The 25000-nt window shown below is 36.9% G+C and overlaps 1 protein-coding gene across 1 annotated transcript in view; it reads right to left on the bottom strand.

Annotated features, from left to right (window-relative positions):
* Positions 1-25000, bottom strand: part of LOC142336637 (uncharacterized) — a 54072-nt gene that overhangs the window by 27066 nt on the left and 2006 nt on the right. The window contains exons 2-4 of the mRNA XM_075385546.1: positions 20374-20511; positions 15865-16094; positions 9086-9174 (exon numbers count right to left, since the gene is read on the bottom strand). Coding sequence (XP_075241661.1) covers positions 9086-9174; positions 15865-15991 — 216 coding nt within the window. The 5' untranslated portion in view covers positions 15992-16094; positions 20374-20511. The remainder of the gene's footprint in view (positions 1-9085; positions 9175-15864; positions 16095-20373; positions 20512-25000) is intronic.

Below are 25000 nucleotides of genomic sequence, written 5' to 3'. Positions count from 1 at the left end.
TAAAAAAACGCTTGCCGTCTCTGACTACTGTGGTGAGGGAATCACCAATCCCCAGGGATACTTACAGTAATCTACATTAAAACTCATGTCACTAAACTTTCATTTCCTTCTGTTGCTCATATTAACTTTGTGTTATTGAACTTATTTGCAAACTGTAACTACGAACTGATTTGACAGGTACCTTCTGGTATCGTCTGAATCTCTCCACTTTAAAACTGACTAACGCAAAAACTTGAACTGAATTGTTGTGAGATAAAATGTGACATTGAATGTTATATTGAACTTAAAGAAAATTTAACCGAATCCCTCGGTAAAAAGAGAAATTGAAGATTCAAACCAATTCGTTTTGAATAAGCCTTAACATGGCGCAGTCAACAATGAAATCACCAATTGGTGTACCCCTATTCTGGGAAAGCGGAGCCAATCCAACAAACGAATGGCAAACGTAGTTTTCCACGTTTAAAATGGCCGTAATGGCAAAAGAAAACATGCACGTGGACCTCCTCCTTAGACTAAAACCCACAATAAACGACCTCTTCTACCCCAGTATGCCAACGTTCGAAGAACGGGTAGAAAACGCAAACGAAGAAGAGGAAAGAAAAAGAGATCAGAAATGAACGTCGCAAAGTAGACTGGGAGAACGAGTGCAAACAAATTAGGAATAGAGCACCAATGATTGATCGTTTCACCTGGGACGAGGCCGACTTAAAAGTCAAAAGTTTAACATATTTTTCCCTAGGGACCGAAGCAACTAGGATATTCCACCAGAGAAATCCACACACCATGATAGATCAGTGTTCTACAAACGAACTGGTGTATGAATTGGGCCTTTGGCAGATTTCAATTAATCACTGTCCAACAAAACCCAAACGAGAACCTGGAGACTTTCTTCAGCAGACTTCGCGAACTCGGTTCAAAAGCTGCCCTGGGGAAAGTAGAAGAAGATTTGATCAAAGATTTTTTTCATTGCTAAAATGAATAATACAGCGATTCAAATGGAACTACTCTCAGAGGTACGCACACCAGCCCAAGTTCTCAATTTCGCACTATCCAGAGAAAGAGGCCAGGAAAATCAGAAAGAAATTCTTCGGTCATCGGCCCCCAACTGGAACAACCAAATCAATGCCGTCAACAACACACGCCCGGCACCCCGCCCTCAACAACAGCAAAGTCCTCAAACAAATAAAACAAACGAACAATGCTGGAGATGTGGTGGAACGTTCTCAGCGGGTCACATGAACCAATTCCCCGCAAAACAAGCGATATGCAATATTTGCAAGAAAACCGGACACTTCGCGAAAATGTGTCGATCAAAAATTCCCCCCTTACCAGCTCGGAAATCAATGCAAAGAGGACCGTACCAACGTCCCCAGGGACAAAACAGCCAACTCAAAGTCCGACAAATTCAAGAGCAGCTAATAACAGAAGAAGAACAAGAGGACGAAGAAGTCGAATCGGTTGATCCTGAGTCGCCATTGTACATAAAGGAATTATCAGAGGACTGGGCAGACATAAATCATATCGCCCCAGAGATATTCTCAGAAGTCAAAAATACACAACTCAATACATCCCTAACCAAAGAAATCTGGGTTGAAACAGTGACAGCAGACAATCTGAAAATACAATGGCTGGCGGACACAGGATCCCCAAGAACATTTGTATCCAAAGAGCAAGCAAACACAATCATGGCCAACAACCCCAAGATTCAACTCCAGCCATACAAAAGCCAAACAAAATACAAATGTTTCAACAACAACAACATCAAAATAGAGGAAGAATTGAGTCTAACACTGTGTTCCGGATCGTGGACAGCAGAACATTGTAGAATCCTCGTGGTAGGCCACAAAACTGACAACTTGATGGGAAGAGATGTTTTGCAGAAGCTGGGAATTACCCTCCAGCAACAACAATGCAAATCCCCAGGTAATAAAATTCACGCTATTAATTCAATTGAAACGGAAAAAAATATTATAAAATGGATATACAACAAATACCGCCATCTTTGCACAAGACTCGGAAAATCAAAAAATCACATCGCAAAGTCAATTTTCAAACGAAATCAAAACCCAATACAACAAAAAGGACGCCGAGTCCCACTACATTTATTAGAAAAAGTCGAGATGGAACTCGACAAGCTAATACAAGACAAACAAATCACAAAACTTGAAAAATGTCCCGACGGCTTATTCGTTAGCCCCGTCGTTATAACGGTAAAAAAGGATAAGTCAGTAAAAATCGCTCTGGATTCAAAAAAGCTAAACAAGGCAATTCACAAAAACCAATACCAAATGCAAAGTATAGACCACCAAGTGGATGCCGTAACACTATATATTACTCAAAGGGAAAATTCCCCAGGGACAATTTGGTTCTCAAAAATAGACCTCAAGTATGCGTACAGTCAAATACCCCTCGACGAATCAATATCAAAGCACTGTAACTTTAGCATCCTTGGAGGCAGGGCAATAGGAACTTACAGATTTCTAAATGGGTTCTATGGATTAACAGATATGCCCGCAACTTTCCAAAAAACGATCGACAAAACACTGGAAGGTATCAGCTCAAAATTCGCTTTCCTGGATGATATTCTGGTTATCACAAAAAGCTCAATTTCAGAACATGAAAAAGAATTAAATAGAATTCTCAAAAAACTAGACAACGAAGGACTCGCAATTAAATTCAAAAATGCGAGTTCACTAAACAAATTATAGAATGGTTAGGTTTTACAATAACACCAAGTGGAATGACACCATTAATCACCAAAACAGAAGCCATAACAAAAATCGATAAACCAAAAACACTAAAACAACTTTGGTCGTTCCTAGGGAGCGTACATCACCTAACTAAATTCATCCCAAACCTCGCGGAACTTTCGGAACCACTCCGACCCCTACTAAAGAAAAATCCCGAGGGAAAAAACAATAAACTGGATTGGAAAGAAGAACATAGTTCAGCATTCAATAATATCAAAGAAAAAATACACCAAATAATCGAAAACAAACATTTCGACACTACAAAACAAACACGCGTAAAATGCGACGCAAGCGCAAAAGGTTTAGGTGCCAGCATCGAACAAAAACATAATAATGAGTGGCATACAATCGCATTCGCAAGCAGATTCCTAAACAACCATGAATCTAGATACTGTACTAACGAACTCGAATTACGCGCCGTAGTGTGGTCACTCGAACACTTTAAACATTATCTGTACGGCACCGAATTCACGTTACAAACAGATCACCGGGCACTACTTACGGCTCTTAACGAAAACCGCGGGAACAGAACATATCAAAGTAGATTAACTAGATGGGTAGATAGACTACTTCTGTTTAATTTTAACCTCGAACATATCCCGGGGAAAAACATGGGATTTTTGGACTACCTTAGCCGCTATCCAAAACAAAAACCACCCCCACCAGCTTCCGATGACACACAATATATAATAAACTTAATAAATAATTTCAAATTCATCCTATCACAAAATTCGATTAACCACTGTTCGGCTACGCGCACAATGACAGACAAATACCAGACAACATACTTAACAGCAAATAATAATACGCACGCGTATAATAGCCACAGCGCTTTTTGCCTTAATCGTTCCAATTTACAGTCGCCTCTTCTTTATCCGCTAATTGAATCAAAACTAAACAACATTAATCCAAATCAAAATTTCAAAAATAATCAACTTCATTCTACTGGAACATTCAATCCCCAGGGAATATCATCTCCAAATTACAATTCAATTAATTCCATCAACTCAATTCATCCTACCAATCATAACTTTCAAAACAAAAATTCTAATTACCTTCCCCAGGGATATAATTCAGTAAACGTAACAACAAGAAATCGGCCGAAACACAACACATTTGAACAAAAGATTATTAGACGCAAACGTTCCACAAATAAACAACTTACAAAAATGAATCCTAAACAAAACACAATTGCTACCCAAACGGACGAAGTATCCAATAAAGGCCTAGGAAGATCAGCCCTAAGACCGAACCCAGAAGACCCGATATTTCCTCTAAGCAACACCGTGGATATGCCGCAAAACCGAAAAAATCTCTGTCAGGTATTCGGCGAGGAATTTCTGGCAGAAGCCACACAAAAAGACAAAAACATGGCCCCAATTATCAAATTAATTAAAGAAAAGGACTGGGAAACGCTGAAACGAGTCAGCCCTTACTTCTATTCTTTAAAAAGGGACCTCGCAGTCACACCATCAGGGTGTGTACTTTATGACAACCACCTAATGGTCCCTGCTGCCCTAAAACAACTAGGCATAAATGCACTACACCAAACGCACCCGGGACAAACAGGAATGTTGCGTTTGGCGGACTTAGTTTGGTTCCCTCGAATCCACAGGGACGTCACTGCCAAAGCGCAATCATGTACAGATTGCATTAAAAAAGGTAAAAACTTAAAACCATTAATTCCGAAACAATCCCTAGGAATGTTACCTAAACTGACAGAACCAAACGAAGAGGTCCAAATAGACTTTGCGGGACCAATCCCTTTTAGGGAACATAAACAAAATTATTATATTTTAGTATCAGTCGACAGAGTAACTAGATAACCCCACGCCCAAGTATTCAAAGATTGCGACACACAAACAGCTTTGAATTACTTAGAAGAATATTGCCGATTCCACGGAATCCCTAGGTCCCTCCGCTGCGACCAAGCGCAAGCATTTAAAGCTAGAGAATTTGAATTATTCTGCAAAAACAAAAACATCAAACTAATCCTAGCTCCCGCGGGAGATCATAGAGCAACCGGCATGGTAGAGAGGCTAATACAAACAATTAAACGGCGCATCGCCGTTATGGAACATGACCCGTTGTGGTCATCATCCGATCTAGCAACAATAGTAGCCAAGATCATAGAATCCATAAGACTTATTCCAAACACAACAACAAAATTAAAACCATTCGAAGCACATTTCGGTAGACCCCCAAACACGGAGCTGTCAAACATAATAACCAAACCGTCAAGCAAAAATCTCTCATACAAACTAATAAACAAATTTGCTTCAGATCAAGCGACGCTCCGACACCCAGCGCTCCCCAGGGAAATTATGTGGGACTGGGATAACGACTCAGAGCCGGAAAAACATCGAATACAAAGCTCAGTCGCAGCCAACGCCCCACACGAGTGACACCGATGATTCAGAGAACGCGCCGCTGCTTAGCCACACGCGCGTTCCTGGTAAGATTATCCCCGACAAACTTCAAATAACATTCGGTGATAAAACGTCTACAATAATATACAATAGAAAAAACATCGCTCGTAAATCAATAGCACGAAAAGCACCTGAAACCAGGGGAACTCTAAAACCCCAATGGAACATAATTCAGGACGGTACAATAACAAACTATTCCCCCCACACCATAACACTAGACACTACTAATTGAACGAATACAGTAATAAGAAAAAACGACTTAGCAATAGTAACAGAAAAAATACATCATGAACCGGAACCAAAACCACGCTTAATACACATGGTAGCATGTAAAACAGTCGGCGAATACAAACGAAATCAAGAAAAAATAAGAAAATTCTGTTTAGAAGAAAAAGCGGAACAGGCCAGACAGCAAGATGCCAAAGCAATACAGTCAAGGTCCGCACCCCTCCATCAAGCAGCAATCCCACAACCCTCTAACATCATCAACACTCGACCAATGGGACACGAGGAAGTGGTAGCTATGGCGAGAAAGAACCAGAGAGCACAAAAACGACCCCGAACCGCACCAACAACTCATCAACCCAAACAAGTACAAAAATCTCCAAAAACGTCCGCTCAAACCAAAATCCCCAGGGACGCAAGCGAGGCCACAATGGCTAAAGAATGCTAAAGCACGCCTTACAAAACCCTCTGAATTTGATCAAAAATCAAAAGCGGCTGCGTTGCAACAATCAAAAGCGGCTGCGTTGCAACAATCAAAAGCGGCTGCGTTGCATTAATCAAGAGAAGACAACCTAAACAAACGGAAACAACTCTACTCGAGTTCCTCCGACAACGTAAGCTACACGAGCATAAACAAGCAAAAACTTAAATTCTCACCAACGGTAAAGATCATGAGCATCGAGTCGGGACGCCACCAATCGAAATTACAACGTCGTCAAACCCAAACGACTTTATGCAAGACACGAACGAACAACCACAGCCGACAACCAGTACTACTCACCTCCAACATTCTCCCGGTCTACCGTCTTGCTCGTACACTCCCCCAAAGGAATCATGAAGTCGTCCCCAAAAATAGACAAGATCGTCGAAAAGATATGGAAATCACCAGGACATGACGAAGTTATAATCCTCGGGGATAGCTCGACTGAAGATTTTCCAGTACAACCCCCAATCAAACAAATCGAAGTTGTGTTTCTCGACTCATCCGAAAACACGCAAAACACGGGAACACAGGATGAAACCACGAACCAAGCTGAAACCCCCGCTATCACGGGAAACGAGTTAACATCGGACAATCCAAACGCAAATACGGATGAGGAACATGCTCCCCTGTCAACATCACCAACTAAAAGTTCCATCTCCAGCATCCACCCCAACGATTTCTACAACCCCGACGAATTTTAACTGCGCTAAAATTCTTGGTCGACGGGGGTGTGTGGTGAGGGAATCACCAATCCCCAGGAATACTTACAGTAATCTACATTAAAACTCATGTCACTAAACTTTCATTTCCTTCTGTTGCTCATGTTAACTTTGTGTTATTGAACTTATTTGCAAACTGTAACTACGAACTGATTTGACAGGTACCTTCTGGTATCGTCTGAATCTCTCCACTTTAAAACTGACTAACGCAAAAACTTGAACTGAATTGTTGTGAGATAAAATGTGACATTGAATGTTATATTGAACTTAAAGAAAATTTAACCGAATCCCTCGGTGAAAAGAGAAATTGAAGATTCAAACCAATTCGTTTTGAATAAGCCTCAACAACTACTATATAGTCAGAGACGACGACAACAATTTAACTTTTGTGTTTTGTGGAATACGTAGAAGAAGAGAACAGTTTTTACACTCCGAAAAGATTAACCTTTAACCACGGTTTCATTGACTAAATCTTCGTGTTGGCTTTTCTACAGAGAAATGTAGACAAAACCATGTAAAAAACATACAAACCAAGCAACCACTGTGTCAAAATTTTCAGAAAGTTCAAAAATTTAACGCCCAGCTTCCCCTAGTGGTTAATTTTGATAACACAAAACTTACTTTCTTGAAAACACAACTTGTTCTCCACTTTTTGCTGTATATTTGAAAAATATATACCAGATAGTTGTCACTGTTTTGATGATTTTGTTTTTCCAGATAGCTTTTCTAGCCCTCTCGTGTAGATAGGGCAATCTAGTTTCAATTTTTGCTCCGCAGGACAGCAGACCATGAAGGCGCCAAGACGAAATTGTAATCCCCTACCCGCATCTCTTATTTTGCTTAACCAAAAAAGTAGACGTGCTATAAAAAGTAAACCAATTTGTATTTCCCATTTTGGCCAAGTTAAAACAGCTAGACATCAAAACAAAACAGCTAGACTGAAACCAACCCAACGATAAATAAATACGGAAAACATTAAAAATGTCAAATTCATGCAAAACATCCAACTTGTAAACTGAAAAACAAAAATGTTTCCATATTAATTAAATGATTGTCTTGGCACACTTAGTTCAGTATTGTTTAGGTTTTTGCTAATAATCAGGAGGGCCCAGATTCAAACCCACTTCCGTTTTTTTAATGAGCCGCAGTATCAAGCCTCCGGCTTTTGATTTCTGATTAATATGGAGTTTTTAAAATAATGCAATTGGTAAAATTCCATATATCCGGTTGACAAAACTATCACTTCACTAATCAGTCGGTTCGCGAACTTAGCAAAATACTGAATCAACTTTACCAAAATACTGAATCAGAAAAGTTTACCGCATCCGCTATCGCCCTGCTTACAGTGGCATAGAAAAAACTAGTAGCAGCACTCTAAATAAGGGAGGCCACATTTTTCAGTTTGTTCAAATGGAGTTTGAGGAAGATTTATGTCTACAAAACTTTATTTTTGAAATCTGATATTTAAAAAATGTTCTATTGAACTTCATTTCTATATAACAATTTTCAATGAACTACTTATATGGCGGTAATATCACAACCAAGTAATGGTTAGATAGGGAAAAAGGTGCTCGTATGTTTAAACTAAATAGATGACAAAAATTAAATTAGTCGTGAGGTATTTTTCCAATTGATATGCAAAATTCGTTTTTTACTGCATATAGAGATTATCTATATCATAGAATCTAGAAAATGTCAGTATCATAACCGCATTCTTCCTCTTTTCTGTGCCACGTGTGTTGCAGAATCTAATTGAATCAAACTACTTTCTTCGCCATTTTTCCACAAAATGTTTTACCATTTTAAGCAGTGAACAAGTCATCACTATCAAGTATCGTAAACTCTCCTCAAAAATTGAGATTTAAATCAAACCTTGGTAAAAAAATCCAAACATTTTTGTTATGATATTATTTTGATAGTATTTGAAACAAAGTCAGAAAAGATTGAAATTTCAATCGAAAACAAATACAAGAATTGATTAAAAATGTGCCTATGTTAATCTATACAGTTCAACATAATGATTCCAAAATTAAGAATACTCAGTTTTTCTCCGATCAGAGGATCTTTCACATATCTGCAACAAGTAGAGAACACACCTGACCATGAGTTGAGAAATTATTGATAAAAGTTTCTTTTGTTTGCCTCTTTGAACGTTGTATGTTCACAGTTACTCTGGAGCAAGAAGCCTATTTGTTTTGTTTGTAGAGACATGTAACTATACAACGTTAAAAAAACACTTTCAATAGTAAACAAGTGCTCTAAACGATTATATCTCAGAGATAATACAATCAATTATTGAATTTTGTTTCGTACTAAAATGCACCTTTTTCATTAAAGTTTGTCGGTCAATTTAGCATCTTGTCCTTAACCATTTCCTACATTTTGCAGTTTGTGCGGACCAAATTAGCAGAGGACAGTTGCACAGCTAGTATACAGCTGAATGTTTCAGATAATTAATGAGTGTTGGATTGAGAGTACCTGGAAATAATTGGGCTCCTCATTGGCCACCAGTTGTCCAAATGAGTTCATGAAGTGATAATCGGAGCTCTTGCTGATGGGTCGCACACCTGAACAGATTAACAGTTTATTTCACCCGTCAAAGCAATCATTCATCATCCAGAGAACAATCAATATCCAGACAGTAATCAATATCAATATATTACTCGGTAGGGAACTATAATTAAATTTACACTCGTTGAATCCAAAGTTTCATAATTTTTTATTTTTCTTGTACATAGTCGACTGGCGTGTTTTTGTTTTCTGCTTTAAATTCTTAGCATTCTACTCATTTGTACATCACATACTGTCGGGATGTTGAGTTAAACACCAGACAGCGAATAAGGAATACTAGCTGTATCTGAAAGAAAGGGGTTCAGATAAATATCTTTCTTTCTATCTTAATAAATGTCCAATCTTAAAAGCAAGTTAAAAAATTTTTGAGATTTTTACAAAGCTTACCCAATAATTACTCTTAGTCGATGACAAAAAGCAAACTATAAAATCGAAAAAGATTTCTCGAGTAACTCACATACATTTTTCGTGATAAGAATGTATGATAAAACAGGTGCCTCTAGGGCTGCAATCTGAGAGCAGCTGAAATCTTCCTGCGAATCTTTTCAGTATTTTCATCAATAACGGTATTAAAACTACTGGCAAACTTTTTTGAGTATCTCTGAGGTGAAATAGGCGAGCTATTCAAAAAAAGCTGTTGCTGAACATTAGCTTTGCTCGCAACAAAATTTTGAGAGACAATTTTACAGACCAGTTGGGCATTGAACTATCCTCGTCTTATGGGAAAACAAGTAATTCAATTAAGCTGGGCTATCAAAATTTGAATAATATCAACAAGAATGACGAAAAAGGAAAATTAGGAAACTTTTATCATACTGGCGCCGTTAGATTGGGAACAGTGAGAAACCAACCAGATGCACTAGAACAAGTTTTACTCCAAAAACTCCAGGAGGTGAACCATATTTTGATGGATAACCTTTAACTTGTTGAGTGGATCTCAATCTTCAATTATTTTGTAGCCAAGACTTCGTTTAGTGCTAACTTGTTCAACTGAATGTCTATATTTCTTGTCGTTTTTGCTTCCTTCTGGCAAATACTGTAGTGATACTGCTCAAATTTTGGTGATTTAGTTTGAGTTGCTTCGTTGGTGTTCGCTTTTAGTTTGCCTATTACTTATAAGCAGGGTTCGCAATTCAATTTATTTACCGAATTTGATAAAAGTATAATGTTCCATCACACAGAGGTTTAAAAGTTTTCATTCATACCACATCATTAATGAAAAATTTTTTTCAGATCCCGGGGACAAACAAGATACATCATACTGCTTTCGTGAGTAGAAATAATTTTCATCTTTTAAGACTAAGCCCTAGAATATTCCGTGAAAAAACAGCAACCCAATCTAATCGCAAGTGCCGGCTAAAGTAGTAAAGTTATTAATGTAAAAAACAGAATTATCAAAACAACTAAGCATTGACGTATTGACAGACAAGCTGTTTGGGAGCAACTGTGTCCAAAAAAATAAAAAGAGGTGTCTCTGGGTTGTTCATCTTGAATGCAAAGTCAGCTGCATGATTGAGATGATTTGTCAGTGCAACTGGTTGTCTTATACTCTTTTTTAAAACTCGTTGGCAACTTGTTTTCAAAAAAAAGGATTTAAACTTTGCTTAAATGGGAGCGTGACAAACGTTTTCAACAAACAAGAATTTTTAACAACTGTTTTTTGTCCCAAAGAATAGAATTTTGAACTGAAAAATGTTCATATAATAGTATCCAAGATCATTCCTGGTTTTTTCACCATCAAAAGCTGCAAATCATCAAAAATTTTCGACGGCAAAAATCATTCGCTTTGTGAATTCTTTGGGTTTTTGATTGTAAAGTGATTTTGATTTGGAGCGTTATGGAAAATTGTTCTGGACACACAAACTTCACGTCGGGCAGTCTCACTTATTTCATGGAAGACATCAAATTTTGCTTTTTCCCAATCATCAACTTTCTGTGCCTTCCACATGTCCAGTCCAAATTGTAGTTCTTCGTTTGACAACTCAGGTAGTTTTTCAATAAAAAGATTCAACTCTCAGACCAAGTGCATCAGAAATTGATGCAGAAAAAACGTTTTTGACAATTTCTTGGCAGAGTTTCAAAAGGACCCATTTGAGTTTGTGTTGATTGTTTCTTCTGAGATGCTGATTCGAAGTTTCCGGTGACTGTGTTCTTGGACGGTTCAACAATTCCTGTTTCCTACACGATCCTCATTAGGTTTTTAGTTCGGTTTTGTCAACTTTGACGTTGATTTATTTAAACAACGAAAACATGCCTCCTTTATTGTAAATAAACCATGACGAGAAAATCACTGGAGTTCACTCATGAATTCGTTTGTGGAGGGGAAAACGTATGGTTTTTCGCTGTAAGCTAAGACTTATTTATGATCTATACGTAGAATAAAAAACTGAGAAATGAGAAAAAATTGAAATTTTAAAGCAAAGAAGAAAACGTTGACAAATAAATAAGCTGAAAAAAACTTTAAGCAAAAGTCAAAAGGAGCTTCAGAAATAAACCTGATGCACCAAGTCATTAACCTAAAAACGGGAGAATTTGCAAACAAAATCTTCATAACCGAAAATATCTTATTAAAGACTTCGTTTACGCACTGAAAACTAAGTCGATTTCATCATGTAAAAGTTTTAAGTAAAATAATGTGATGTTATCAATATGTTTTCATTAATTAGTCACACAAGGGAGAATGTTGCGAGGAGCACAAGCGTGCTAATGTCGTACTCTGTCTATACTGGAGAGCAAAATTAGTTCGAAGACGGAAAATGATTTGAAGAAATGATTGTGTCTGGTCAATGTCATTTGAACTTTGCTGGACAGGAGGAGGAGAAAAGTCTTTGGACTACAGGATGTTCGGAGAAATTAAATTCTAACCAACAAATACTTCAGTGATTTACGGGACGAGAGTGCAAAAACGATGTAGTTTTTAGTGGTTGAAACTCTTATTCTTCCACAAATCTCCACAAGTGTCATGCTAGTAGTCTTTTTTTTGAATTGCTAGTAGTCAACAATTCAATGTTGTTGTCAGTTACTTTTTGTTTTGTTTGTTGCTGCTTCGTTGTTATATTCAAAATCTAAATCGAAATGAAGTTTCGAAAAAGATGTAGAAAACGCTATAGGAAGATTTGGATTTTTTGCATTTGTTTCAGACTCATTCTGTTCAACAGAGGCAAAACAAAAAAAATGAACAGAAAATTTCTCGGACCCAACTTTTTCTAACACTTTTCGTCAAAACCCATTAAAAAACGGAGATTTTTGAATCTAAAATTAACTAATCAAAACCAAAATTTACTTCAAAGCAAATTTAGAGAAAAATTGAAAAAAGTTTTTGAAACTGATTATAATGAAAAAAGAGGAGTAGAAAAAAGGAAAACCAAGATCTCAAAATATGCTCTTTTTCATGTAAACCTCAGATAAAACACGGCGTTTTTGAAAGAAAAATAAAACAAAATTAATGATTTTTTTTATCAAAAAGTTTTCAATAAACAAAAAATTGTTAACTCTTAACACAAAATATTAAACAAATTTTAGGGTTCTTAATTTCCAACAAGAACCTAAGAAATGAATGATTATTAAAAGATTCTTTGAAAAAATGAATGATTATTAAAAAACCTATGCGCAAATGAAGTGCGCGAAATTGAAGGTTCTGTAGTTGAATTTTCTCATGTAGATAAGATTTGGTAAAACAAAGAGATGTATCAGAGCGAAAAATAAGTTATCCCAATTGAACCCTTTTCGCCTGGGGCAATAAAGATATCTTGACAGTTCTTTTGTTCTCGCTTTCTTTTTAGGATTGCTATATGCATGAAAATAGGCTCAACCTAATTTTTTTTCACAGGGGCGTCCTTTTACCCCCACCACCCAAGTGTTCTTAGCTACTAATACTTCGTTTTAAATGTTCCGATTAACAAATTAGATGACGACTGCAATTTTTTTCGGGAAATTAGGAACTGTTGGAAATGTTTTTACAGAAAAACAACTGGTATATGATTGAGAACTGAGAAACTTAATATCAGCAAAGTTCGGAATGTTACATTCCGTTGGGCTAGCAGCATTAAAATGGAAAAATTAAACAATGAAAAATGTTTAAAACTTGTATTCAAATAAATTTGAGGACAAAATTGCATTAACGACTTGCTGGTGCGCAGTTCAATGCAAATTCTATTTGGGACCTTTGGATTAAAGAAAATGTTCCGACACTTAGCGACGTTCTAAGTAGAAGACGCCTGCCAAGTAACTGCTCAAGACCGGTGACTTGGTTTAATTAGTAGGATGGAGCCAAACCTAAGGGTTATTACTTTGCTGCTCGTATTGTAGAGCTCCGTTACGGCTCCGATAACGTCGCACGCTCTGCAGTATTACGTACATCAACCGGTTCACTCGTCTGCACGCTTGTTCAGCTTGTGCCATTTTCCCCATCACTTTTTCCCGGCTGGATGATGTTAGCTACGCTAAATGAAGTCTCATAAATATGTACAGAAGACGTCCCAAATGTGTATAGTACATCCTAATATACGGAGAGAGTTCAGAGATTTTCAAAATTTTTAAGTAAATTTAACAACAACATTTATCGATTGAACTGGTTTTCGGTTAGAAGTTTTTACGTTTTCGAGACCTTTTCTGATCGATTTTGACGTCAATAACATCAGACAAGAACCGATAAACGGCATCCAGAAAAATTTACCGTCTAAGTTTCACAAGTCATTTTGTACTTTGATGTTGATAGGTAACGATTGCATTTTTACGTTTAATGCCATCCGTTTCACCGATAAAATGTTTCTTTATATTATGCGTATAGCTAGAGAAGGAAAAAGATAAATTCATATCCGAACAACTGCTTGATTGTTTTTGATCGTCAGAGTTAACAAGATTCCAGGAGTCCGCCACATTCTCTACTAAGCACCAAAACAAAGAGAACAGTTGTGATGAAAAAGGCTGAAGAGTTGAACTCTTCTCTAAAGGTGACGAGAATGGAATTGAACAGCGCATCAAGGACATTGCTGACTCGGGTGTGGAAGTAGTGGTGACTGCTGCCCGGGGCGAGGTGATAGAAATATGACTCGACAAAACGTCGTCTGGGGGGGGGGGGGTGTCATTCCGGGTCGTTAAAAACCGACAGAAACCGACGCTTCGTACGTCATTTTTGTCGATTTTTCTCAATGCGGGGAGACAACAGAAATAATTCTGTTATTGTCTGGTCTATTGACTCACCGTCGCACAGTTTCGCACTGTCTGGTTTGTCGAATCACTGTCGAACTATTTCTGATTGTTCGCGCTATTTCGCACAATTTCCCGGAATTTCGATTCATACTCCAACTATTGTCTGGACTGTCGAGTCATGGGTGTTTTGCGTCTGGATCGTCTGGTTCATACTTCCACGACCTCAACCCGGGTGGATAAGTGCACGAAATATCCCCCCATTAGCTCAACTTGAATAGTTTTCTGGTGGAGAGAGTTCCCTCCAAATTTGACTTGCGTCGGGTGCCTAGAGTTGCCAAGTAGGCCATCATCACCCAGATTGTCAACCCTTTTCTGAAGATATGTTTTGATCAACAGCTGTTTTCTAATGGAGACAGGAGAGACAAATTGTGTGGTGATGCAATAGACAAACGACGACATTGCAAGAATGGCCCAAATAAGCTGAACACGAGCGGAGGCTCCTCAATCAGGTTTAAAAAAACTGCAAGGCAAAACTCTGGATATTTTCTTTCAACTTTTTTTGCCCGAAATTTCAAAAATTTGATTCAGAAATACAAACCTTCAAGTTAAATTAAATTTGTACAAGGTACAGAAAAATGGAAGGGTAACTCTTAAGATAAATGCTTTAGGGTGGTAGCTTCTGAGTGATAACCAGTTAATTGTCCATAAATATAAGTTTTCAGACAAAAAACGTCAGTTTGAAATTTTTTAGTCAAATTCCATGAAATTTCTAAGACAGGACAAGTTGGTCTTAATTTTAAGTAAATTTAACAACAATGTTTACCTGAGGTAACTTTTCGGCTAAAAGTTTTTAAGTTTTCAAGACAGATGCTGACCTATTCTGAACCGATTTTGACGTCAAAAACACGAGACGAAAAACCGATATAAGTGCATCCAGATAACTTTGCCGTCTAAGTTTTTATTGATACTTTTTACGTTTAGCCAACGTTTAGCCGATAATATGTTGCTTTATATTATGCCTATAGATCTACAAACGAAAAAATCGATGCATGTTCCAAATACTGGTTGTTTAGCTTTATCAGAGTTATTAACACCCTCAAACGTCCGGCGAGCGTTTGGAGGCATTAGGGGGTTTTAAGCAGGAGGGGGGGGGGGGGGGGGGTTGGAACGGGAATGCGGGGGTCCAAAAGTGCCCTTTACACTATGATTACATGTCTTCGCAGTAGCTTCGATCAGTTTTTAACAGTAGCCGTTTTTAACATTATTTTGAAATTATTCAAGACCAAATTATATCCTATAAGATTCCATAAGCTCTTTCTAAAATTCTTGTTCTTACAGACTAGCACATCTCTAACAGATTTGAGGACGATAAGTTAGAAGCGTCAGACAAAACCTCAAAACATCTGCCAGAAAATATAGTTGCTACAAACTTTGATCTGCCAGAAAATGATTTGGAGACTGCAAAAAGAAATATTTTGCATAAAATTGGTACTGCGATTCTGTTCGCAAACAACAATGAAGAAGATGGACTTTACCTGAGTGTAAATTGCGTGAGCCGTAATGCTCATTTTGCGTGAACTGGGAGTGGTTGTTGTTGTTGTTGTTATTATTGTTGTTGTTGGAAGAAGAGGATGCACTTGCAGACACTATCACAGCTGACATTCTTTCCAACTTCTTGTCCCCAATAAATAATTAAAACAATCGTTTAAAATGTTGTTATTTAGAATTTCCCACTATTTTCAAAGGCTGTTTTCATCTTGAAACACTTTTGAGAATTGTCCGTTTTTAACATTATTTTGAAATTATTCAAGACCAAATTATATCCTATAAGATTCCATAAGCTCTTTCTAAAATTCTTGTTCTTAGAGATAATAAGATGAGCACAGTCCAGCGCCAAGTGCCTCTACTTGTTTAGACACTTATTATGGGCAACAGTAACTATTCATAGCATGATATTAAAGCGTATATTCTTGAAAAATCCAGATACACTGATTGACAAAAACGAACGCTTCAACCATATGCCAAACAAACTATTTTAAGTTCTATATATGTCAACTTTAGTGGCTGTCTCTTTTCTGAATTGGTTCTGAATTTGTATAATTTCAGTTTATCTTATCACTATACAAATGGAAAACTTACTACGACACAGAACATCATAAATAATGTTGCACATTTTTTGTGAGCAGTGCTGACATTTAATGAGGTGAAAACCGTTGATAAACAGGATCAATAAGCCTTTTTAGTTCCCGAAAAAAAATTTTGAAGTGGGTAGACACTAAAAAGTAGTATAAAAAAGTGCTATTCAACCAGTTAATAAAACAATTCTCAAAACACAGTCCAAAGCCTAATTTTTAAAACAAAAAAGGTGAAACTACCTATTCGGCAGATTTTCACCTTTATTTTTTTTCTAAAATTAGGCAACGAATCATGTTTTTTGAAATTGTTTTACGAGGTAACTGAATAGCACTTCTTACACTACTCTACTAAAAACAAATAACGATTAAAACATTTTTCCAGCTATAAAAATTATAAACAAAACATTACCATGTTGTCGACGCACAAAATTGGATAATCTAAGACAACAAATGATGCACATAAAAAGTTGATAAAACAGTAAAAAATCAGTTCTACACTTGTTGTATCTAAACCAACAAGAACATGAACATCACATCAGTGAAACTGTTTTCGCAAATTTTGTATCTAAACCAACAAAAAAACTGAACAAAATCGATTAGATCAAGTCATACCAGCCAATTGAAACAAAATTGAAAATGAACGATTGAAATGCGTCTAGTTCTCTCTTTGCTCTAAGAATAATAGCAATAAAGGTTAACAAAAAGAGCTTTCACTCATTAGAAATGCGAAAATCTGCGAAACATTGCAAATCAAATAAGTCAAAAAATCTTAAATTCTCGAAAAAACACCACATCTAAGTGACTATGAAGTTATATTTTAAAGGTATTCATTAACCAATGAGTAATTCAAGTTATGCTTAGCTCAAGAAAGTTGGGTACTCGGTCATGAGATACTTTCATGCCAGGTAGGCTTAGTGGGAAATCAGTTAATTGACACCTCTCGTGTATTATGTAACGAAAAGGGAGGTTACTGATTGGTTAACAATGATTACATAATCCTTATTCATTCTGAGTCATTCTTGGTATGTTATGCAACTGAAAAATTGTGCAAGGGTGCAATATTCTTTACTTTGAAGTTAATAATTTTTCTTAAATAGAGCATTCCCTGACGATCCTGCAGAACAGTTGCATCCAAGATATTGAAAAAAAGAGTGGAAAAACTTTTAAATTGTTTATAAGTATATTTTTCTTCGAAAACGTTAATTTCATTTATTTGATTCATAGTTTTACTATCGGCTCTACACATGCTTTCAAATGATTTTTCAGACAGGAAACTCTAAGGCAGACAATAAATTTCCTAAGAAACTCAGCAGGCATTAAGTTTAAACATCCAAAATAAATTGTTCTCATTTCTTGGTTGCTATACGATACTTTCTATTTAAAAGGAATCGAAAAAAACAGGACCAACTTTGCGAAAAAAACGTTTTGAAGAAGAGGCAGAAATATTTGATTCCTTGAAAAAATTTACATCAAAATGACTGAAGATAAGCAGGAGAACAATTTCTGTCGAGAATCGAGAAAACGACCAGAGAACAAATGTACAAGACCTTCATTACAACTTCTTCTACGCCATTAGTGAATACTGGTTGCTAAAAAACTATTTTGTATAGTCTTGTCAAAAACAAGCAATTTTTTTAAAATGAAAAAGTTAGATAGCATTTTATTGAAGACTACGAAAACCGAAAGCGTTCATGATATAGTGTAGTTATAAATTTTAGAAGATTGTCTCAGTGATTAACTTAACAGTTCTTTAGTTCATGTGATGAATTGACCAGCCAAAAAAATTGTATCGAGTTTATCTAACTGGAGACTACAACCTTGACTCCTTTTTACAAAACGCTACAAACTTCTCCCTCAATCTATATTTTCTGCATACGATCATAGACTATCAAATTTTAATACTCCTACCAGAAAGACAAATTCGTCTTAATTTTACTTGATTGCATCATCACAGACGAGTATTAAAAAGCCAGGTAGCAAAATTAATTTTGAAGACTGATCGTTCAGCTATAAAGATAAAAAATTTTATAGTGATAAAAATTTTGACTAAGCAAAGTTTTTGCATTAAAGCAAAGAAACAAAAATTTCCCAAGATTTGCCGAAAACCTAAAACAGTCTGTATCATCAACAAGAAAGATTCTCTAGCTTTCTGGAGTTAACTAAAGCCAGATGAGACTTCATTGAAGGCCCTCAAAGATAGGACCCAAACGAGAGTTCAAGCGTCGTTAAAAATTTTCCTTATACGATAACGAGGACAACGAAACTCGTAAATTAGAATATTTTTTATTTTGAGCTGCTTCACTTGTTTACAAAAAAACTAACAAGGGAACGGCTGCACTTATCGATTCAATAAAAACGATTAAAACTGTGAAGTAGATTGCAGAAAACAAACTTCAACAAATTAGCTTAAATTAAAAACTATGGACCAAATAAGATTTGAAATTAGTAAGAAAGAACAACAGGACATGAGCGGTTTGAAGTCTTTCAAAAGCTTTTGATTGTGTAAAGGGCGCAATGCAATTAGTGAAAATCAGAAACGTCGGTAGAATAGAAAACTGTTGCAGCAGTTGAGTTGAAGAAGACGAAAAATGTTTTCAGTTGAATTCAGTTAGATGGGGAAACTTTGGAAGAACGAGTTCCACACGGCGCCAATTCGGGTCCTCTGTCTTCTTATCTTTTATTTGAAAAATTGAACAAAAATGGTAAATGAACTTTGTTCGAATGTCAATATGCAAACCCTATTTTCTACTTTTTATTAAACACTTTCGAACTTTTGTCAGTAATAATGCTTGAGCGTAACATCTAATCCATTTCATTACCAAGTTAATAGTGAAATAGTGAACAAACAGAAAGCAGATTACATTGGAGAAACACCGTACTGAATGCCGATAAAGAAAAGAAAAAACAATTGTTTTGAAGCTTCTTGGTGCAAATTTTACAAAAAAAATGACGAAGAAGTGAAAAAGATGCAGCACAGAATGGCATTACACTAAGTAAAAGCTTACCTAATCAGACAAAAGCATTTCGTTCAACTTAGCTCGATTTAGTCGCATTCACTTTTCACCTTCAATTTTCTTGAGATAAAGAAAAATTAATCAAAACTTCGTGAAAACAAAAAAAAACTGGGATGTCAGAAAAACCTGTTTTAGTAGGAGAAAACATGACTCAAAATTTGTAGTAAATTTTTACCAATTTCTTTTCCCCTAATATATGGCTGTGCAAATTTTTTTGTCGTTTACTCATCGACGAACACCCAGCAGATTAAAATGAATCTGTTTCTACTATGAGATTGATACAGCATACAGCATCAAAAAAACACGTTTGATATCAAAAAAGGATAATAAGTTTGTAGCTGATACTGTTGTTGTACAAGCCACTCCAATTTATAATAGTCTCCCTAATGAACATCGAGTATAACAACAGCTTAGTACAGCTACCAGCTTTGTAGTGAATCTATTCGGTCAAAAATTTCCAAAGTTAAATTTCCGAGGATTACAGTTAAAATTTTTCAGAAACGAGTTTCAAGAAAGTTGATGAAAATAATTGCTTTTTTATTTTCAACTGCCTATTATTAGGAAAATTTGGACGTTTGCATTAGCTATAACGAGTGTATCATTTATTTTTCTGCTTTACCTACCAACCACTTGCAATTGAGAAATTGCGCTTTCGTGTTTTCTTGGCAATGAAATGTCAAATCATGGGATAAATAATTTGGAATTAAATGAAAAGGTAAAAATTTTCCTCTAATCAATATAAACAATAGCGCTTTTTTAGCTGTGTAGTTTTGGTTTGTAGTTGGTCTATTGCTTTTTAATAAAAAAGAAAATCGGTCGTTCTGGGTAAGATGAAAAATGTTTAGCTTAAATAATAACAAATAATTATGTGCTAAAATTGCGGGCAATTCTCAACCGGCTTTCCTTTGCTTCTGCTTTAAATTAGAAGCGGCTGCTTTTTAATAAGGCGAGGGAAAAATGTTGATTCTGATGGTGATTTGATTTATATTGACTTTCTTTTCCTCTCTCTTTCAATTCGTGTGTTGCAGTTGAACTGAAATAAAAACAAACGACTCTTTGTATTGGAAATTATTCGTGCAGAAATAAAATGCGCTGTTAAAATGTACAACACTTATTTTGAAAACAATAGATTGCATAATGGGGGTTGCCTTTTACGTAAGCGAATATATAAATCGATCGCATGAGAGGGAAGGGGTATTGGAATATTGAATGTTGTTTTCATACAGTGATTATGGTAGACGCTTCACCTGTTCCTGTTAGGATTAGTACGTCATTTTCAGAGAGTGAACATAAAATTGAGATTTGTTTTGATGCAATCATGAAAGCAACACAGCACCACTTTCATCGTCAAAAGCAGTGATCTGTTTTGTGATATTTTATTGAATGAGAAAGAAAAAAGTATTTTTAGCCAGTTGGCTCCCCAGGACGAGCTGTGCGTTAATGATCAGACCCATCCAGGCTAAAATCGCCCATGATCAGACCCATCCAGACAATAATCAGCCATGATCAGACTTAAGCTCGTTTTCAGAAATTGTGCTCGTTTTTGCCTCATTTCTAAAATTTTGCTCGTTTATACCGCGTTTTAAAATTTATTACTCTTTTCAGTATGCAATAACTTCCAAAAGTGGTTGATCTTTGACTTAGTTTTGAATTATGGAACAATTTTTAATAAAGAAACTTTTCTCTGGGTCTTGTAAAATAAGAGGAAAAAAAGATGTACAATTGACATTTAATGACTAATATATACTTTGTAGGAACAAATAAGGATACATTTTCAAGTATTTTTGTGTTAGTTTTCATCTATGAAACAACTTCTACTTCAGAAATTTTTCGACTATATGACCGCTATATACTTTGTATGAGCAAAATTGATACAATTTTTAGTGTTTTTGTTTTAGTTTTAACTTGTGAAACAATGTTTTCTTAAGAATCGTTTCTCTGGAAATGGTAAATTAAAAGGAAAAAAAGATGTACAGTCGACATTTAATGACTAATATATATACTTTATCAAAACAAATAAATACATTTATAAGTATTCTTGTGTTATTTTTCATCTATAAAACAACTTCTTCTTGAGAATATTTCTCTTTGACTTGAAAATTAACAGAATGAGCCAGCCTTGATGAAAAAGGAGGAGGGAAAAAGAAATGCAGAAAATTTTCAAAAGATTGTTTTTTTCATTCAATTTGAGATAATTTTCCGACATAATGTTATTTTATCATCATCATCCTAAAAGCTGCGCTCAAAAGAATTAATCTCCTTAATGATCAAAATTTTGTTCGTTAAATTCCAGACTTTAGACAGACTTTGACTAGGAAGCTCGTCCATGTAGGTGGACTTTAAAATGGCCCTCGTTCATGTAATCAAAAACCTACTTTACTCCTTTTGCTTTTTTTATTTTCTGATCATTAATGCACACCTCGACCTTGAACAAATTTACAGGCTAAAAAGTATATGCAGTCCAATTTTTCTAAACTATTTCAAAAAAAGCTCAGGTTCCATGTTCTGTTAAACATGCGAAAGTTTCTGAAGCAATTACATTTGGATCCGTCCAAGATTAAGCCACCGAAGAAGATATTGCTTAAACAATTGTTAAGTTTTGAATGAGATCTTAAATTCCACACTTCAAAAGAATGGTTCTAATTTCTTGCAGTTTTTTTGGTTTCAGGTACGATTGATTCCATTCAGTACAATAAGTTGTTTTGTTGTGCAAAATTTTTGAGGCAAACCGTCCTGCCACAAGGAAAAACTTATCCGCGCTGTGCTTGTTTTTTATTTTAAAAAATATTTGATTCTTAAACTAGAGCCACTCAGTTGACTGATATACAATTCAGCTAGTAAAATGTAAGTTGTCCTTACAAAATTGTTGGAAATTAAAATATATTTTTAGGCAGGCAATTTTGATTCCTTAGTTCATCTGACAATTTGTTTGTCGTGATACTCAGTTGTTCAGCTTTTTAAAAAATGCGCCTAGAATAAAAAGTAAGAGCGCTGAGGATCCGCTGAGCTTCCTCGACAACCTATGCAACTTTGCGAGTCTCCATCGATGCAGATGCAACAGAATCCGAGGCCTGGATGTTAACCAGCGCATTATCCTCACAATTCTCAGAAACCTTGCTACGCTTCATAGCGACCCAGCTGTTCATGACATCGGCCCTCATACAGTCTACCAAAAAGCTCACATTCTTCATACAGGCCCGTCCGGTGTAGTCTTTTTGTTCTATACAACGAACATATCACAATACAATGAGACCCAACTTCATGTGCTAAAAATTCACCAACGCCCTCCAAATTAATGCGGAGCATTGGTTTTATTTAATGCGGAGCATTCCACCCGCATTAATTAATGCATTAATGGAATGCGGAGCATTCCAACGCATTAATGCGGAGCATTCCACCCGAGTCCACTGTTAAACCCACTGCAGTCACCAGTGTACTCGGATACTTTTGATAAAAACATTGAGGAGAGACGTGGCCGTGATCTATTTTTATAGTTTTTTCACTTTTCTCTCAATTCCCGCTTCACAGGACGCTTCTGGTACACCTAAAAGTTCTTTTTAGCATTAGCTGACCGGGATAACGAATACTTGCCTACGATGTTCACTCGGGACACAGCTCCCAATAGTGTTTATCAGAAGTACCAATCTTCTACCTCCAGTTTGTATATTGCAATCAAGTCAATTGGATACGAAAGACCAATTGCGTTGTTTTAACAAGACAACTATCAGGTCTATCAGTTCTTCCAGCACCACTTTAGTTGGACGAATCCACCTTTTGCGCATGAGTAATGTCTCTATTAGGCGAAAACGAAAATGACTTTGCCACATTGCCTCAATAACTCGTACAACAGTGAGCCGCAGTACTCGGAAGGCACCTTGACGAATTTTGACTCTATACTGGATTCTTCTCTCTTTGTGCAGCAGTATGCGGATAGTCATTGCTCATTACTCGTCCACATCAGGTGTTTGCGAAGCGTCGATGGTGGAGCAAAAAATTGTATTTACGGCCATACCGTCAATTTTGTATATCGCGACTGGATGATGGACAAACTTCCGAATAGAACACCGTTTAAGAAAAAAGGAGATGCATAATTAAATCCTTGCAATTCAGACACACTGAAAAACAACGTCCTTGCTGCCTTTTTGCTCGAGATCCCGAATATCCGATGTTCTTCCGCGATCCGCTGAATTGTTTTCCAAATTTTGATTTCCAGTATCGATAAGGACAGAGTCCTTTTACAACGAGACGCAATTCTCACCTCCCAAAAGCTTGTTGTCATAGCTTTTTCCACAGAACTCCACAAACTTAAATTCTTTCTTCGATTTTGTATTTCATCTGTTTCCTTTGTCGTTTTTCGTTCTTCAAATTTCCACCTATTTCCTTTCTCTTTAACTCTTAATTAAACGAATCCAGCAACATTGCTTTTTCTTCTTTTCTCTGGCCTGAATTTACACTGAAACTTAACACTGCTCAGAAAGTTTATTTGGAACAAAGTAGCTCACAGTATCTAAATAGAATGTGAACCAGAATGTACACTGGTAAATGCGGTCGAAACAAACGTGCTAAAAAACAGAAATGATCAGAAATCTCCTTTTACCAACGACACAGATGTAGAGACTACGCCTACCCACCCAGCTTGGAAAAACTCTCTCTCTCTCTCTGTGTGTGTGTGTGTGTGTGTGTGTGTGTGTGTGTGTGTGTGTGTGTGTGATCCCCGTCATTGATTGGGGGGCTGTTGAGCCGCGACAGCTACAAATTCGGTGACTTTCTCGGGTTCGTTTTGGATTACTGTGGGGTCTTGTGATATGCCCATCTTCTTTCGTTGATTCTTCCAGTTAGGACAGCGTAGCAGCCAGTGTTCTGTGTCCTCATCTTCTAGTCCGCAGTGTGGACAAGTCGCAGTTTCGGCTCTTCCATGTCTAGCTCTTGTAGCTTGCAGAAAAGGCGCTCGGTTCAGTCGTAGGCAATGCAGATCAACTTCTTGTGCTCTGGTTCTGTTTTCCTTGACCTTCAGCGGCTGTCCAGCGGTTAGGCGTCTATGAGGGTGGTCTGGCGGGACACGCTTGTTATAGTCGTCCAGTCTTCTTTCTTCTCTTTGCATGTTGATGTCTTCCCGTATCTCTCTTCCTGGTTTGCAAATGCTTAGGCGATCCATGGCTCTCGATCTCCAGTCTGTCCGCCACCGTGCGTCGCCCCTGGCGCGAAGCCTTCTGGGCACTTCCTTGTCCGCAACCTGTTTGAGGGGGTGATCGTCGGGAGCTTTTTGACACTTGTCGAGGAGTTTTGCTGCCTTGTCCTCTCCGTCCTGTGTCAGACTGTTTAGCTCGGCTTCTGCACATGTTTGAACTGATGGGGATCCTCTTGGGGCACCGACTATTACTCTTGCTGCTTGGTTGTTGCACGTTTCCAGTTTTTCGGTTTGCGCAGCCGATAGAAACATTCCCCATACTTCGAAGGCGTAGGCTCCTCCGGGTCTTATGTAACTTCTGTAGAGGCGTCTCAGATCGGTTGCCTTTAGACCC

This window comes from Convolutriloba macropyga, chromosome 3 (assembly GCF_964194025.1).
Source record: "Convolutriloba macropyga chromosome 3, txConMacr16.3, whole genome shotgun sequence".
Classification (NCBI taxonomy): Eukaryota; Metazoa; Xenacoelomorpha; order Acoela; family Convolutidae; genus Convolutriloba; species Convolutriloba macropyga.
This window is presented reverse-complemented; position numbering and strand designations above follow the sequence as displayed.